This window comes from Pristis pectinata, chromosome 21 (genome assembly GCF_009764475.1).
Source record: "Pristis pectinata isolate sPriPec2 chromosome 21, sPriPec2.1.pri, whole genome shotgun sequence".
Taxonomy (NCBI): domain Eukaryota; kingdom Metazoa; phylum Chordata; class Chondrichthyes; order Rhinopristiformes; family Pristidae; genus Pristis; species Pristis pectinata.
Genome location: NC_067425.1, coordinates 35,999,518 through 36,018,043, shown reverse-complemented (window position 1 = coordinate 36,018,043; position 18,526 = coordinate 35,999,518). Strand labels below are relative to the sequence as shown.

At 44.9% G+C, this 18,526-nt stretch overlaps 1 protein-coding gene across 2 annotated transcripts in view; it reads left to right on the top strand.

Moving 5' to 3' along the window:
* LOC127581133 (schlafen family member 13-like) overlaps positions 1-18,526 on the top strand; it is a 36,031-nt gene that overhangs the window by 6,114 nt on the left and 11,391 nt on the right. The window contains exons 1-3 of one of the 2 annotated variants that reach the window (XM_052035153.1): positions 8,382-8,438; positions 15,330-16,402; positions 16,640-16,756. In XM_052035153.1, coding sequence (XP_051891113.1) covers positions 15,331-16,402; positions 16,640-16,756 — 1,189 coding nt within the window. In that variant the 5' untranslated portion in view covers positions 8,382-8,438; position 15,330. Of the gene's footprint in view, positions 1-8,381; positions 8,439-15,329; positions 16,403-16,639; positions 16,757-18,526 lie in introns of those variants that run through there. The other variant, XM_052035152.1, reaches the window with a different exon arrangement.

Here is an 18,526-nt window from a genome sequence, read left to right as displayed (position 1 = left end):
ACTACAAGCAACTCGCTCAAGCTAGTGAAGGGAGTGGTGGTATTGCCCCAGTCTTCTTCAGGACGGAGAAAACACTGCCTCACATGGACACAAAGAAAGCCTGCTGTCACCCTCAGGGCAGACAGAATTCTCCAAATATAGAAGGCTCCCTAGAGGAAGGCAGGCTGAATCATCCCAGTGATATGGAAGAAGTGAGCACTGCTGTGGCACACAGGAGAGGAAGGGCCAGGTACGTGTGGGGGAAGGAGGAAGAAAAAGATCCCTCAGCAGGGTTTGGAAAACATGCAGCTGCTCAAGGAAGAATGTGGAACAGCCAGGTGCTCTACTCTTGCTCTTATTTTATGTTCTCTGCTGGAGTTGGAAATGAGTAGCCGACAGATTTAGTTAAACAGCAAATTACAGTGCTGATTGGAAAACCAAATGCTGGAGAGTCAAGCAATTGAAAGACATCAAAACATTACAGAGGATAAGAAAAGCATGCAGCGGTGGATTTGTCCGACTCACACAATTGTTGAAATGTTAGTCATTCCTGATGTCTTCAGCAATAATACACTACAAGAAACCACCTGTAACGTACGTCATACGTCAGATACTGTTGGACATCGGCAGCAAACCATTACTTTACTCTGGACACAGGCAGAGAGGAGTAACCTCTGTCTGCTGCGCAGACCTGAGCTTGACCCCACCAAGGTGCTGCTCTCCTCGGCTGCCCCAGTGAGGAGACGCTGCAGGCGGTGTGAGAGGAAACAGAAGCAGGTAAGTGGAGTGGAATCTACCCTAGGCTAAAGGCTCACCCTGTCAGACCAGCACTCCCGTCGATGATGCTCGCCAATGTTCACTCCCTGGAAAATAACCTTGGACAACCTTCTTTGCTAAATCTGTCCCAGCACAGATCCCTGTGCTACACCACAAGTCACAAACTTCCAGTCAGAAAGCTGAAAGTGTGCTGCATCACCACAGTGATGTGGAAGAGGCAGCAGTTGTGAGCACTGCCCCATCTCACAGGAGAGGAACGGCCAGGAAGTTGAGGGTGAGAAAGGAAGAAGAGAAAGATTCTTCTGGTTTCTGTTGGAGCAATGGTCCTGTAAAGAGTTGCAGATGCTCAGGGAAGAATGTGGAACAGGGAGTGAGATCACGAGGCAGTCTGATGGCTTCCTCAAAGTGCAAGTCCCACTGACACACAAAATGCTTTGAGCTGTCATATGTTCCATCACAATATAGCACAAGGTGGTCACTAAGTGACAAAGTATCTGCTGGTGACATGGCTTTTGACCCTATTGCACAGCTCGTGCACATTGACAACATGCATGCAATAAATGCCTTGCTGCCACATGAAATATGACTGATCAGACCACTGAAGTACTCTTATGCAGCCTGGACTGCTTTGGAGAAGCCCTGCAATATATCTGTGACAGTTGAATAACTAGCAGAGTTTGAAAACCTCAAAGGCTAGCTTCTGTCGTACAGGGGCAGTGCAAGTGTCTTGAGATGATAACCCAGTGAACAACACAAGTGGCATTGGTGACAAGCAGACAGCATGACTTTGGCCTCCTTCATGCACTGGAAGCAATAGGTGCATATTAATTGCACATTGTCCTCTGCTACCCCTCTGTTTTCAGAAGCTGTCTGGTTTGCCTTCATTTGCTCCCATTATCTGGCCATCTTCACGTTACTATTTGTGGGAACTAGTGGTTTGCAAATTGGCTCCCACATTCCTTGTATACAAGTATATGTTATACTTAAAGATCACTTAATTGCCTCTTAAGTGCCTGGGTTAGTTGAGGTCATGCAGATCATTCATTTAATAGTCAGACTCCTGTGTGGCTTTCTTGTCCCATATCCAAGTCATTAATAAACATGGTGAGGACCCAATAAAGATCCTTGTGAGGTGTGACCAGTCACATCTGGGTAACTCTATATGCTCATTTATTTTGACTCAAATAACATGAATTTCAACTTAGTATTTTCCAAAATATATAGTCAGAGTTATACAGCACAGAAACAGGCCCTTCAGCCCAAATGTCCATGCTGATCAAGTTCCCTACCTGAGCTCGTCCCATTTGCATGCATTTGGCCCATATCCCTAGAAATCTTTTCTATCCACGTACACGTCTAAATGTCTTTTAAATGTTGTAATTGAGTACACCCCTACCACTTCTGGCAGCTTGTTCCATATACCTACCAGTGTGCAAATGTTGCTCCTCAGGTCCCCTTTAAATCTTTCCCCTCTCACCTTAAACCTATGCTGTCTAGTTTTAGACTCACCCACCCTGGGAATAAGACTGACCTTTCACCTTATCTATGCCCCTCTAGTTTATAAACCCCTACAAGGTCACCCCTCAGTGCAGGGAAACCAGCCCCAGCCTATCCATCTTCTCATAACTGAAGCCTTCCACAACCAGTAACATCCTCATTAATCCTTATTTATTAAATATTTTATAAATAATACCGACAGAAAATCATCTGTCCTTTACATTAAAAGGTTCAGTCAGGTTCATTAAGCATGTCCCAATTCTAACAAGCCCATAATGGTGGTCTCTGATCAACAGAACATGTTCTAGTTGTGTAGTCACTCTGACCTTAATTATGGCAATCCAATACTGGGCTAATTATAAAATTACATGAAATGTAATATATAGGAGACCATTTAGCCCATTGTGACAATGCTACCCAGTGTAATCCCTCCTTTCTGTATTGGGACCATAGCCTTGAAAGTCATAGTACTTCAAGTATATATCCAAGTACTGTTTAAATGTGATGAGAGTTTCTGCCTCTTCAACCACTTCTGGGTGAAGATGTTATCCTCATCTCCCCTCTAATCATTTTATCGATTACTGTCAATCTGTACCTCCCGATCTTTAATCCCTTTGCCAAGGGAAATAGGTCCTTCTCTCCAGGGCCTTCACAATTTTATAATCTTAATTAAATCTCCCCTCAGCCACCACTGTTCCACCCAAAGCAACCCTGCCTTAACCACAAGACCATAAGACATAGGAGCTGAATTAGGCTATTTGGCCCTTCAAGTCTGCTCCACCATTCGATCATGGCTGATTTATTTTCCCCTCTCAACCCCGTTCTCCTGCCTTCTCCCCATAACCTTTGACACCCTTACAAATCAAGAACCAATCAACCTCCACTTTAAATATACCCAATGACTTGGGTTCCAGGGTCATCTGTGGCAATGAATTCCACAGATTCACCACCCTCTGGCTGAAGATATAGTGTTCTAAAGGGACGTCCTTCTGTTCTGAGACTCTGCTCTCTGGTTCTAGACTCTCCCAATACTGGAAACATCCTCTCCATGTCCACTCTATCCAGGCCTTTCAATATTCAGTAGGTTTCAATGAGATTCCCCCCTCATACTTCTAAACTCCAGCAAGTACAGGCCTAGAGCCATCAAGTGCTCCTCATACGTTAATCCTTTCATTCCTGGGATCATTCACATTAATCTCCTCTGGACCCTCTCCAAGGGCAGGCATGGTAGTATAGTGGTTAGCATAATGCTTTACAGTGCCAGCGACCCAGGTTCAATTCCGGCCACTGTCTGTAAGGAGTTTGTATGTTCTCCCCATGTCTGCGTGGGTTTCCTCCAGGTGCTCCGGTTTCCTACCACATTCCAGAGATGTACGAGTTAGGAAGTTGTGGGCATGCTATGTTGACGCCAGAAGCGTGGCGATGCTTGTAGGCTGCCCCCAGAACACGATGCAAAAGATGCATTTCACTGTGTGTTTCAATATACATGTGACAATAAAAATATCTTATGCCAGCACATCCTTCCTTAGATATGGGGCCCAAAACTGCTCACAATACTCCAAATGTGGTCTGAACAACACCTTAGCATTACATCCTTTTATATTCTAGTCCTCTTGAAATGGATGCTAACATTGCATTTGCCTTCCTTACTATTGACTCAACCTGCAAGTTAACCTTTACGGAATCCTGCACTAGGACTCCCAAGTCCCTTTGCACCTCTGATTTCTGAAGTCGCTCCCTGTTTAGAAAATAGTCTACGCCTTTATTCCTTCTACCTAAGTGCATGACCGTACACTTCCCTACGCTGTATTCCATCTGCCACTTCTTTGCCCATTCTCCCAACCTGTCCAACTCTTTCTGCAGACTTCCTGCTTCCTCAACACTACCTGCCCCTCCACCTATCTTTGTATCATTTGCAAACTTGGCCACAAAGCCATCAATTCTGTCATCCAGATCATTAACATAACATGAAAAGTAGTGGACCCAACACCAACCCCTGCAGAACACCACTAGTCACTGGCAGCCAACCAGAAGAGGCCCCCTTTATTCCCACATTTTGCCTTCTGCCAGTCAGCCAATCTTCTATCCATGCTGATACCTTTCCTGCAATACCATGGGCTCCCATCTTGTTTAACCACCTGATGTACAGCACCTTGTTAAAGGCCTTCTGAAAATCCAAGTAAACATCCATTGGCTCTCCTTTGTCTCTCCTGCCTGTTACTTTCTCAAAGAATTCCAACAGATTTGTCAGGCAAGATCTCCCCTTACTTCAGCCTATTTTATCATGAGCTTCCAAGTACCCCAAAACCTCATCCTTAATAATGGACTCTAACATCTTACTAACCACTGAAGTCAGGCTAACTGGCCTATAATTTGTCTTTTGCCTCCCTCCCTTCTAGTGATTCTCGAAAGATCACTACCAATGCCTCCACAACCTCTTCAGCTACCTCTTTCAGAACCCTGGGGTGTAGTCCATCCAGTCCAGGTTACTTATCTACCTCCATACCTTTCAGTTTCCCAAGCACCTTCTCCTTAGTAATAGCAACTACATTCACTTCTGCCCCAACTCTCAAATTTCTGGTACATTGCTGGTGTCTTCCACAGTGAAACATAGAAAACCTATAACACAATTCAGGCCCTTCGGCCCACAAAGCTGTGCCGAACATGTCCCTACCTTAGAAATTACTAGGCTTACCCACAGCCCTCTATTTTTCTCAGCTCCATATACCTATCTAACAGTCTCTTAAAAGACCCTATTGTATCCCATTCCACGCACTCACCACTCTCGGAGTAAAAAACTTACCCCTGACATCTCTGTACCTACTCCCCAGCACCTTAAACCTATGTCCTCCTGTGGCAACCATTTCAGCCCTGCAGAAAAGCCTCTGACTACCTACCCAATCAATACCTCTCATCATCTTATATACCCTTATCAAGTCCCCCCTCATCCTCCGTCGCTCCAAGCAGAAAAGGCCGAGTTCCCTCAACCTGCTTTCATAAGGCATGCTCCACATTCCAGGCAGCATCCTTGTAAATCTCCTCTGCACCCTCTCTGTGGCTTCCGCATCCTTCTTGTAGTGAGGCAACCAGAACTGAGTGCAGTACTCCGAGTGGGGTCTGACTAGGGTCCTATATAGCTGCAACAATACCTCTCGGCTCCTAAATCCAATTCCACAATTGATGAAGGACAATACACCATATGCCTTCTTAACAATAGTCAACCTGTGCAGCCACTTTGAGCGTCCTATGGACTCAGACCCCAAGATCCCTCTGATCCTCCACACTGCCAGGAGTCCTACCATTAATACTATACTCTGCTATCATATTTGACCTACCGAAATGAACCACTTCATACTTATCTGGGTTGAACTACATCTGCCACTTCTCAGCCCAACTTTGCATCCTATCTATGTCCTGCTGTAACCTCTGACAGCCCTCCACACTATCCACAACACATCCAACCTTTGTGTCATCTGCAAACTTACTAACCCATCCCTCCACTTCCTCATCCAGGTCGTTTATAAAAATCACAAAGAGTAAGGGTCCCAGAACAGATCCCTGAGGTACACCACTGGTCACCGACCTCCACTCAGAATACGACCCCTCAACAACCACTCTTTGCCTTCTGTGGGCCAGCCAGTTCTGGATCCACATTGCAATGTCCCCTTGGATCCCATGTCTCCTTACTTTCTCAATAAGCCTTGCATGTGGTACCTTATCAAATGCCTTGCTGAAATCCATATACACTACATCTACTGCTCTCCTTTCATCGATGTGTTTAGTCACATCCTCAAAAAATTCAATCAGGCTCGTAAGGCAGGACCAGGAAGACTGACACTAAATACTTATTCAGTTTGTCCACCATTTCTTTGTTCCCCATTACTAGCTCTCCAGCATCATTTTCATTTGTAATACTGATACATCCAGTTTTAGCTTCTCCCTCTTAAACTGCAGGGTGAATTCTATCATATTATGATCACCGCCTCCAAAGGGTTCCTTAACTTAAGCCCCCTAATCAAATCTGGTTCATTGCACAACACCAAATCCAGAATTGCCTTTCCTCTAATGTGTTCAACCACAAGCTGTTCTAAAAAGCCATCTCATGGGCATTCTACAAATTCCTTCTCTTGGAATCCAGTACCAATCTGATTTTCCAAATCTACCTGCATATTGAAATCCCCCATGACCACCATAACATTGCCCTTTTTACAAGCCTTTTCTGTCTCCTGTTGTAATTTGTACTCCACATCCTGGCTACTATTTGGAGGCCTGAATACAATTACCATCAGGGTCTTCTTACCCTTGCAGTTTCTTAACTCTACCCATAAGGATTCTACATCATCTGATCCTATGTTACTTCTTGCTATAGATTAGATTTAATTTTTTAACCAATAGAGCCACCCCACCCCCTCTGTCCACCTGCCTGTCTTTTCAATAGGATGTGTATCCTTGGATGTTTAGCTCCAAGCTTTGATCTTCTTTCAACCACAACTGTGATGCCCACTACATGCATTCAAATATAACACCTTCAGTCCTGTATTCACCACCCTTCTCACATTTGTCTCCATGTTGCCTAAAGTTAAATTCTTATCCCTTTCTAAACTATCTGTCTTATTCTTTATTCTGGAGACATCAGTAAACTCTCCTGCACTCTCCTTCCCTTTTACTTTATCTATGCTTTTCCAATCTGTTGAACCCACCCCCCTGCTATTTAGTTTAAAGAGTTATCTACAGCCCTAGTTATGCTATTTGCCAGGAGCCTGATCCCAGTGTGGTTCAGGTGGAGCCCATCCTATCAGAACAGCTCCTTCCTTCCCCAGTACTGGTGCCAATGTCCCACAAATTCAAACCCACTTCTCCCACACCCATCTCTGAGCCACACATTTAACTCCCTAATCTTATTTACCCTGTGTCAATTTGCACATGGCTCAGGTAGCAATCCAGAGATTATTACCCTTTTGGTTCTGCTTTTTAATTTAGTCCCTAACTGCTCAAATTTCCTCAACAGAACCTCTTTCCTTGTTCTACCTACATCATTGGTACCCACATGGACCACAACAACTGGATCTTTCCCCTCCCACTCCAAATTCCTCTGCAGGTCAGATGAGGTGTCCCAAGCCCAGGCACCAGGCAGGCAACACAGCCTTCAGGTCTCACAATCCTTGCAACAGAGAATTGTGTCTATTCCCCTGACTGTACTATCCCCAATCACAACTACATTTCTCTTCTCTCCCCCCTCTTGAATGGCTCCCTGAACCACAGTTCTGTTACTCATCCTTCCTACAGCCCCCACTCTCTTCCACACAGGGAGCAGGAATCTCAGACCTGTTGGACAAGCTCAAGGGCTCAGGCTCCTCCAGCACTACCTCTTGGATCCCCCTACCTGCCTCACTCACAGTCACACCCTCTTGTCCCTGACTGAATTTGAAGCAGTTAATCTAATGGGTGTGACTGCCTCCTGAAACACAGCAGCCAGGTAACTCTCCCACTCCCTGATGCATCACAGTGTCTGAAGCTCAGCTTCCTGGCCATCAGTTTTGAGCCCGAGTTCCTCAAGCAATCAACACTTGCTGCACTCTCCAGGAACCACAATGGGGTCCACCAGCTCCCATATCATGCAGCTACCTGATCCTGCATCCCTACTTTATTAAATGGATTATAATTTGATGTATTTTTATTTAACTACTATAAATAACCTTACCTGTTCTCACCTGCGCCTCCTCACTAAAGCCTCAGAATTCCCACTCCACATTACCCTACCTTCCTTTTATTGGCTATATAGCCACACACTTTGCCAATCACACAACTGTTTTTAAAAAAAACCTGCAAGCTTCTCCCTTCTGCTCTGGCTGCTGTAAGTGGAGAAAGACAAGACAAAAACCAGTCTTGTAGTTACAGATTTCGCAGTCCTGTTGGGTGTCTCTTTCCTGTGAACATTTCCGACTGATGCTGTGTACAGTTCCAGCACTGCATTCCATCCCTGCACCCATCACGCATGACTCATCAGTGAAAAGTTTGAGGTTTATGCTCAGGCCACCCCCTCCAATAGGTTTTTTTTTCCCCCAATGCGCGTTATTTATTGAGCTGAGGCGGAAGTCGGAGCAACCACTACACTAGAGCGGTTCACAGGGAATTGCCACAGCTGGAATCTAAATACGAACTGATTCTCCCATTGAGAGTTGGAGGTTGGTGCTAATGCAATTACATTTTGATCCAATCTGCATTACTGAGCTGTAATGGGTCCGGTTCGGGATAGTGTGGTTCTACTCTCCCGGGAAGCTGCTTCCCAGTGTAGCGCCCAGCTTCACCGGCGCTGCTGACTTTCTGCTCTTTCACTCCCCATCCTGGGAACATGTTCCCGGCGCCGTGCTGCCACTTTAACCGGTTCCTTTGCTAATCTCAGTCCTGATGCATGGTTCCGACCGCACGGATGCTGCTCGACCCGCTGGTTCCTCCAGCAGATTGTGTGTTGCTCCGGATTCCAGCATCGGCAGTCTCTGGTGTCTCCCCTGCCTCTGCCGGACGGGGCACCTTTTGGATGGAGGGCAGCGGTGTGCAGTGCGATCTCCCAACAGAAGCAGAAGATGCTGCAAACCCTCAGCAGATCGGGCAACATCTGCGGGAAGCGTTCATAACACGCCGAGGGTGGAGTTTCAGATCATAAGAGGGGAGGTAGCTTCTGCTTGGATAGAGCAGGATTTTACTGTCAGCTTGGGCTCCATGTTGTGACAAATCTCATTGAGACAAATCGGAGGGACTTGTGCTTTGTTTATAAGTAGAAGCGAGATGAATTGACATTTTCAATCGGTATTCTGTGAAGTGGTTTGAAATTATTGGATACCATTTTATGATATGGTTTGTTTTCTGAAGCATTAATTCCAAACCAAGCATCTTAAAAATCTAGCTGTTTTCCCCTCTTATTTATAGTTGGCGCCTTTTTTCTTTGCATTGGGAGTGGATAGATGGAGGCGGGAGTTCACTGGCGCCATCTGTCTGCATTCACTGAATTTTATAATGCGTCGGAACAGCTCATTCTTCAATGTAGATTAATCTTTTCATTTTTCTCGAGTCATTACATTGTTCAGAAGCCAATAGACGATTAAAATCAGAAGCAGACCTGTTTCATATATTGTCTTGCCTGCATCAATCTGTTGTAGCTCTACCATCATTTAAACTGCTGTTGATAGTTAAAAATTAATTACAGTGAAAAAGATAAAACATTATTTTGGATAGCTGTGATCTTGTACTTTGTGCCCCAGCCAATGAAGGCTGTTCTCCCACTGAAAGGCCAGTCACCTGGCTAGGCTCATTTCCCAACATCAGGTCCAGTACAGCCCCTCCTCTCATTGGACTATCTACATACTGATCTAAGGAACCTTCCTGGATGCACCTAACAAATTCTGCCCGTCTAAACCTCTTGCACTAAGGAAGTCATCCACGATGACAACCCTGTTGTTTTTACACCTTTCCCTAATCTGCCTGCATATCTGCTCCTCAATGTCCTGGTAGCTATCGGGGGGGGGGGGGGGGGGGGGGGGGGGGGGGGGGGGGGGGGGGGGGGTGGTCTGTAGTATAATCCCACCAGAGTGATTGCAACATTCTTATTTTTGAGTTCCACCATATAGACTAAGTGGACGAACCCTCCATTATGTCCCCTCTGAGTGCAGCTGTGATTGTCCCTGATTAGTAGTACAATTCCTCCCCCCTTACCTCTCGCCCCTTACCTCCCTCTCTACCTTTTCTAAACCATCAAAACCCTGGTGGAACATTAAGCATCCATTCCTGTCCCTCTCAACCAAGTCTCTGTACTGGCCACAACATCATAGTTCCATGTACTGATCCATGCTTACCCTTACCTCTAATACTCCTGGCATGAAAATAGTTCATCACCCTTACCTCTAATACTCCTAGCATGAAAATAAACACACTTCACTCTGTCCATCCCATCGTGTCTATTACCCTGTTCCTGCCTGTCTTTCCTTACAGACTTACTGGCCCTGACATCTCCCTTCATCTCAATCCCTCCACTTTCTGACCTGGTGCTCTAGTTCCCATCCCCTTGCCAAACTAGTTTAAACCCTCCCAAGTAGCACCAGTGAATCTCCCGCCCAGGATGTTGGTTCCCCTCCAGTTAAGGTGCAACCTGTCCCTCTTTTACAGGTCGCCTGCCCCAGAAGAGACTCCAATGATCTAAGAACCTGAAACCCTGCTTTCCTGCACCAGTTCCTCAGTCACACATTCATCTGTTTCTTTCTTTCTATACTTTCCCTGACTAGCATTACTACCTTCAAGGTCCTGCTTTTCAGCCTCTTTCCTAACTCCCTATAGTCACTGCACTGGACCTCCTTCCCTCTGCTGCTCTGGCTGCTGGGACTAGAAACACAAGTTCTTAACTGAAAAACAACTTTTGAAAAACACAAGCACAATTGCCGTGCTTAGCTTTGTAATTTTTTTTTTACTTACAGCGTGGTAACAGGCCCTTCCAGCCCAACGAGTCCGCGCCGCCCATTTTAAACCCAAATTGACCTACCCGTACGTCTTTGCAATGTGGGAGGAAACCGGAGCACCCGGAGGAAACCCACGCAGACACGGGAGAACGTACAAACTCCTTACAGACAGCGACGGGAATCAAACTCTGATCGCTGGCGCTGTAATAGTGTCGCGCTAACTGCTACGTAATCTTAAGCAGCAAGAACTTTGGAAGATTATTATTTGGTCAACTTCTGGGCTAGAATTCAAAAGGAAAAGTAAGCAGTATGTAGGTTATGTGGATTGCAAAAGAGTGCTGATATGATAGGGCAAGGTGGTTAGTGGTAAATCCACAGACTCTAATTCCTGATTTTTATTCCCTGCAATGTTGGAATGTTATGATTTGGTTTGTCTTCTGAAGCATCAGTTCCAAATCCAGCTGTGTTTTTTAATCCAGCTTGTTTTTGTTTGATTCATTTCCTTTTTTCTTGGCTGAGGTTGTGAATAGATGGGAATGAACGCCAGGTGTCAGCATTTTCTGAATATAATATACCCAGACAACAGATTCTTAAAAGTAGTTTAATCTTTTTTTATTTTCCTGAAATAATTTATGTTATTCAGAAGCCAATTGGCTTTAAAATCAGAAGCAAAAGGGTTTCATACATCGCCTTGTATGCACTAATCAGGCGTAATACTGTGATTATTTACATTATAGCAAAAAGATAAATTTAAGTTTATTGTCATAGGCAGGGTTCTTATTCTCTCACTCAACTTGCACTAGTGTCATTATGTTTATTTTGTTTATTTACCTTTGTGCAGGTGTAAGTTATGGATAATTTATGCTAATCTGTTTATATTAACATGATTGTAATGTACTTGCTGCTGCTGCAATAAAGCTAATTTTAATAATATGAAAAATAAATTATGTGAGTAGACTCACTGGTCTATAATTTCCAGGGTTATCCTTACTCCCTTTCTTGAACAAAGGAATAACATTTACCACCCTTCAATCGTCAGGTACTACTCCTTTGGCCAGTGAGGACGCAAAGATCATCGCCAAGGGCTCAGAAATCTCTTCCCTTGCTTCCCGTAGTATCCTGGGATGTATCCCGTCCAGCCCCGGGGACTTATCTATCCTAATGTTTTTCAAAAATTCCAGCACATCCTCCTCCTTAACATCAACATGTTTTAGCTTATCAGCCTGTTTTACACTGTCCTCACAAATGTCAAGGCCTCTCTCACAGGTGGATACTGAAGCAAGGTATTCATTAAGGACCTTCCCTAGCTCCTGTGACTCCAGGCACGTGTTTCCTCCTCAATCCCTAATTGGTTCCACCTTCACTCTTGTCATCCTCCTGTTCTTCACATACGAGTAGAACGCCTTGGGGTTTTCCTTAATCCTATTCGCCAAGGCCTTCTCGTGCCCCCTTCTAGCTCTCCAAAGTCCATTCTTAAGCTCCTTCCTAGCTACCTTTTAACTCTCTAGAGCCCTGTCTGATCCTTGCTTTCTAAACCTTAGGTAAGCTTCTTTCTTCCTCTTCACTAGATATTCCACATCTCTTGTCAACCATGGTTCCTTCACCCTACCATCCTTTTCCTGCCTCAATGGGACAAACCTATCCAGAACCTCATTCAAGTGATCTCTAAACAACCTCCATGTTTCCATTGTGCATTTCCCTGAGTACATCTGCTCCCAATTTACACTCCCAAGTTCCTGCCTAATAGCATCATAATTCCCCCTCCCTCAATTAAGTACTTTCCCATACCGTCTGCTCCTATCCCTCTCCAAGGCAAGGGTAAAGGTCAGGGAATTGTGGTCACTTTCTCTGGAATGCTCACCCACCGAGAGATCTGACACCTGACCAGGTTCATTGCCTAGTACCGGATCCGGAATGGCCTCTCCTCTAGTTGGCCTGTCTACAGGGATGCTTCCTGGACACAGCTAACAAATTCCGCCCTGTCACTAAGGAGGTGCCAATCGATATTAGGGAAGTTGAAATCACCTATGACAACAGCCCTGTTATTTTTGCACCTTTCCAAAATCTGCCTCCCGATCTGTTCCTCAGTGTCTCTGTTGCTTTTGGGGGCTCTATAGAATACTCCCAATAGAGTGATTGCTCCCTTCCTGTTTCTGATCTCCACCCACAATGACTCAGTAGATGATCTTTCCAGGACGTCTTCCCTTTCTGCAGCTGTGCCACTCCCCCATCTCTTTTACCTCCCTCCTTGTCCCTTTTGAAACATCTAAATCCTGGAACATCCAGCAGCCGTTCCTGCCCTCATGACTGCCAAGTCTCTGTAATGGCCACAACATCGTAGTTCCATGTACTGACCCATGCTCTAAGTTCATCATCCTTGTTCCTGATACTTCTTGCATTGTTTCTATGTTTCTAAAATCACTTCAACCCATCCAACTGACTGCAATTTTGCCCTATCAACTGCCTATACTTCCTCACAGTCTCTCTGCGCACTGCATCAACCTGTACACCAACTGCCCCATCCTCTGACCTATCACTGGGGTTCCCGTCCCCCTGCCAAACTGCATTCTTCCCTCTGCACTGCCAGTTAGGAGTAGATACAGGGAGCTGTTTCCTGTTCAGAGACATGACAAATGGGGAAATAGGATTGGGTAACATTCAGACTGAGCATTCTCCATTCTCTGAACTTCATCACACAAAAGCAGCCAGAAGTGTGCATTATTTCCATCCTGCAACGTTCCATCACCACACTCAAGTGAGCCATCCACATAAATGTTGTAGCTACAAGAACAGGTTAGGGCTTGGTATCCCGCTGGAAACGACTCACTTCCTGATACCACAAGGCCTTTCCACAATCTACGAGGCACGTCCGGAATACGCTCCATCTGCCTAGATGGGCACAGCTCAACAACTGTCAAGAAGTGTGACACCGTCCAGTACCCCATCAACCACCCTAAATGTTAATTCTCCCCACCACACTGCACTGTAGTAGCAGTGTGTACCCAGCTACTCACCCGGGCTATTCCAGCAATACCTCCCAAATCTCTGATCTCTACCAACATGAAGGACAAGAGCAGCAAGTACATGGGAACACCACCCCCGGTGTTGCCCTCCAAGTCATCCGCCATCCTGACTTGGAAATATATCGCTGGTCCTTTGTCATCGTTGGGTCTTAACCCTGGAACTCCTTCCCCGTTAACACTATAGATGTACTGCAGCGGTTCAAGAGGGTGGATACCACAGTCTTCTCATGGTCAATTAGGGATGGGCAATAGGTACTGACCCTGGAAAGGTCAGTACTTGTTGAAGACAGAGTGTGTTAACTCGTGTTTCAGTTCCCAGTGAAAAGTGCAGTTATCTAACAGATAAAGTCCAACTGTAACGACCCATTCCAAACCTGACACACATGGGTAGCTAGGCTCACCTTACAACTGCAGAGTTAACGGAACTGATCAACATGTGGTGAATGCTGATTTGCTAGATCTGTATTTGGCCTGGGAGGCACTTGTGATGTAAATTTCAATTCGCCAACCCTCACCATAGATTATTTTCAATCACCTAAGTGGATGGAGGCAATTATTTTACACGTTTTTCATTCATTGACCTAGGTTGTCATTTCTCCCAGATTACGTGGTTGTGGGGGGCTGTGGGAGAGCGTGGTCTGTGTCATGATGCATGAGGCATCAGACTAAAGGGATAACCAGACGGACCAGTAGGACTTCTCCTCCCCTCACTTTCAAGTGATGATGAGCGTACAATCCAGGGGGATTTAGCACCAACAACTGGAGGGACCTTCTCAACATTTAGGGTTTTAGGATTTCTCAGACTGCATACAGCCAATGATATAATTAGGGAGCCACTTTTATTGTACTGTTGTGGAACATGAGAGTCAATTTGAAGCCTTCAAATCTCTCAATCCAGTCTGAAGTAAAAGCAATTGAACTTTTGTAATGTTGGTTCACGGATTAATACTCCAGGCACCAGGAGGAACTACCCACCTCCCCACTTCTCAAACAGTACCTTTAGTTCAAACCCCTGCATTAAAGAGCTGGAGTTTATCCCTTTACTGAAAAATGGCCTCCTTCAGTACAGCACTGTAGTATCAATGTAGATCATGTGCTGAAATCTCTGCAGTACGGCGAAAATCCAGCTCCTTGTGAATGAGATGGCTATCAGTGAGCCAAGTCTGACAACTTCACATTTCACAAATGGGAATTTGGTGGTGAGTTTGGGAGGTAATCACTGGTAACCACAGCCAAGTTTGAAGCAGTCTTCACCAAAGTGCCCACAAGCACTTCTTGCAGAAGGATTGCTCTGTCTCTTCCCCCCTACTAAACTGGGATGCCATGAATGGCAAAGCTATTCTGCTGTCCAATTCGAGATGATTTAACGTGGGCCGTGACTTGGGGATTTGTAGCACTGCTGGTGTTGGACCACGTAGGCAGTGGTACATCAGTCCAGTATCCACAGCTGTTGGAGGGTATATACTGCAATGTAATACTTGGATTAATTTCATATACATTGTGTGGCATGAGCACAAATGGGGTGAGATCCTCATCTACAAGAGGTGGTTGGGATATTGCTGTTGAGTCGTCGTCTGATACATTTTCTGTGTTTATTTTATTGTAGGATGGCTCTTCGGAACATACAGGTGATAAAGACCCAATATCCTGACCTGGAGCTGGATGCAGGCACAGCAGACTTTGGAGAAATGCATAGAATTCAAATGAAAGATGCTTCTTTGAGAAAGGCACAGTGCAATAACATAGTTCGATCAGCATGTGCTCTTTTAAATTCTGGGGGTGGAATCATTTGTGTAAAAGTGCGGAATGAGGGTTACAACCAGACCACTGATGGAATTGGATTAGACATAGAGCAGGCAATCTCCAGTCTAGTAAAAGGTTCATCAAACCCGTCATTCTCAGAGTTTAGGCAACAAGGTAGCACCATGCGGATTTTTGTACAGTCTTGGACCAATAAAAATGATGAAGGAATGAGGTTGCCACGGCTGTGTAGTATAACATCCAATGTTTACAAGCGATCATACAGTCAATGTGATTTATTAATTCCCACTGCAGTTGAGGATTTATTCAGAAGCAGATCCATTCCATCCCTAAGTAGTAATAATAATAAAAAAGATTCAGATTCTTGCAATGGTCCACCAAGGAAAATATTCTGTCCCATCCCTAAAATTGAGAATACTGAGTTAGCTCTTGCTATGTTAGATCAAAAACAATTTCAATACGGTGAAATTTTGAACTTCACTGAATCTGACCACATTGAATTTAAAGATTTTTCAGGAGCAAAGTATTCAACCAGGATAAAAGAGGCACTTCCGAAGTTAATCTCTGCCTTTTCGAACACAGAGGGTGGGTTTATATTCATAGGTGTTTCTGACAAGTTGAGAAAAGTTGTTGGATGTACCTTAGACGAAGACCCTAGAAGTTTCGTATCCAACATTATTGAAACAAAACTGAAGAATGTCCATAATTGTTCTGTTTCAAACACCATTGAGTACACACTTAATGTTGCCAGTGTTATGGAGGGATCAGAACGGTGTGGCTCTCTGTTAATTTTACATATAAAGCAGTCTCACGGTGTAGTGTTTGCTGACGATCCTGATTGCTGGAAAGTAGAAGATGACCATGTTAAGAGAATAGAAGCTGGTGAATGGACACGGATACTGTTGGCTAAAGATCCTGGTAAGTGTCTCTTGTCTAAAAAATCTTTTGAAGTTCACCCTATACAGTGGAAATAGGTAGAATGACTTTATGGTAGAAAACTTAGTTTTTGCTTTCAAAACTAGTCAAAGCAGGATAATTTTGTTACCGTATTCATTGATTAAATGGAACAAATGGTTATACCTGACAGCAACAAAGTATTACAATTCTTTGGATTGGTGGTGAGATATAATTTTGGAAGTTTTCTCTTTCCCGCAGAGATAGAAGAACTCTGTCTGAACTTTAAGAATGAATTAAGTGTGACTGCATCACCGCCAAGGTGTAAGCCCGTGTTTTCACTTAGAGATCACTTGTCTTTGGACAACATGATTGAAGGTTTGAAGCTGCAATTTTATCTTCATTTCTCTGAACAAGACATCAAAAAAGTGCATTATTACTTGAACACTTCCTTGCCATATATTTCTCAGCCTATGCCCTGTCTTCTGGTCAGTTGAAAATGCCATAGACTCATATAGTAGGGAAAGAGTCCATTCAGGCCACCATGTCCACTCCGACCAATGGACACCCATCAGTATTAGTCATATCATCCAGCACTTAGCCCACAGCCTTCTGTGCCAAGTGCTCATCTAGACACTTCGCAAATGTTGTCAGTGACTCTGTGTCCTTCACTCTCCCAGGTAGTGTATTCCACTCTGGGAGAAAATGGAACCCTTCAGATCCTCCTTAAATCATTTACGGGGGAATCTGAGGGGTTCCACCTAGACCTACGTTCTCTAGTTTTATATACCTCTGAAATGGGGTAAAGTTTCCTGCAGTCTATCCCCATTGGTTACCCTCGTAATTTTATATACCTCTGCTGTTGCCTCTTAACCTCCTCCACTCCAGGGAGAACAGACCCAGCCTCTCCAGTCTCTCCTCATACTGAAACACTCCATCCCAGGCAACAACCTGAAGAAATCTCCCATAATAAGGCCCAGTGATGTTCCTTCCCTGATTGGTTTATCTACCTACTGCATTGTCAAAAAGCTCTCTTGGACACACCTCAAAAATTCCAACCGTCCCACCCCCCACCCTGAACCTTCTATGCTAAGGCAATCCCAGTTAATATTTGGGAAGTTGAAATCCCCTAATACTAAAACACTATTTTTATTACATCTCCATCATTTGCCTACATATTTGCACATCTAACTCCTGTTGACTGTTATGAGGTCTGTATTACACCCTCAGCAAAGTGACAACATCCTTTGTGTTCTTAATTTCTACCCATATGGCCTCCTTTGTGGAGCCTTCTAGGATATCTTCCCTCAATACTGAACACATTCATAAAGTCACGGAGTTGTACCGCATAGAAACGAGCCCATTGGCTGACCGTTTCTATACTAACCATTATGCACTGGTTTATTCGTTTTTTGGGTCTGTGAATTTTTTGGTAATCATTAGCAATTATCATGTTATTGAAAGAATACTTTAGCAGTGAATTACAAGAAGTAACTTTCTTTGGTAACTTTGTCGGACTTCAGAGCAGCTAAGTTTTTTTCCCTAATCGGGAATAGCGGGGCAAGACTGTGCAGGCGCGTGATGCAGGCAGTTAGCACGTGGGCAGTTTAAAAAGCAAACCGCCATATCCAGTGGGCAGCGTCGGAGCGGGCAGTGGAGTGAGAGGGAGCTGAGTGGTTGGGCTTTGGCTCAAGAGGCTTAGGCGTATAGGGGCAAGGCGAGGTAGGGGATTTGAGGAAAGGAAATAGAATGAGTGCAGTTTTCTGTGCTCGGTGTCAGATGTGGGAGGTCCTGGAGTCTCCCAGCCTCCAAGACGACCACATCTGCACTCGATGTGTCAAGCTGCAGCTCTTAAGGGACCGCATTAGAGAACTGGAGATGCAGCTCAATGACCTTCGTCTGGTCAGAGAGAATGAGGAGGTGATAGAAAGGAGTTACAGGCAGGTGGTCACACCAGGGCGACGGGAGTCAGGCAAGTGGGTCACAGTCAGGAAGGGGAAAAGTCAGGTACTAGAGAGTACCCCTGTGGCTGTACCCCTTGACAATAAGTACTCCTGCTTGAGTACTGTTGGGCGAGACAGCCTACCTGGCGGAAGCAACGGTGGCAGTGCCTCTGGCACAGAGTCCGGCCCTGTGGCTCGGAAGGGT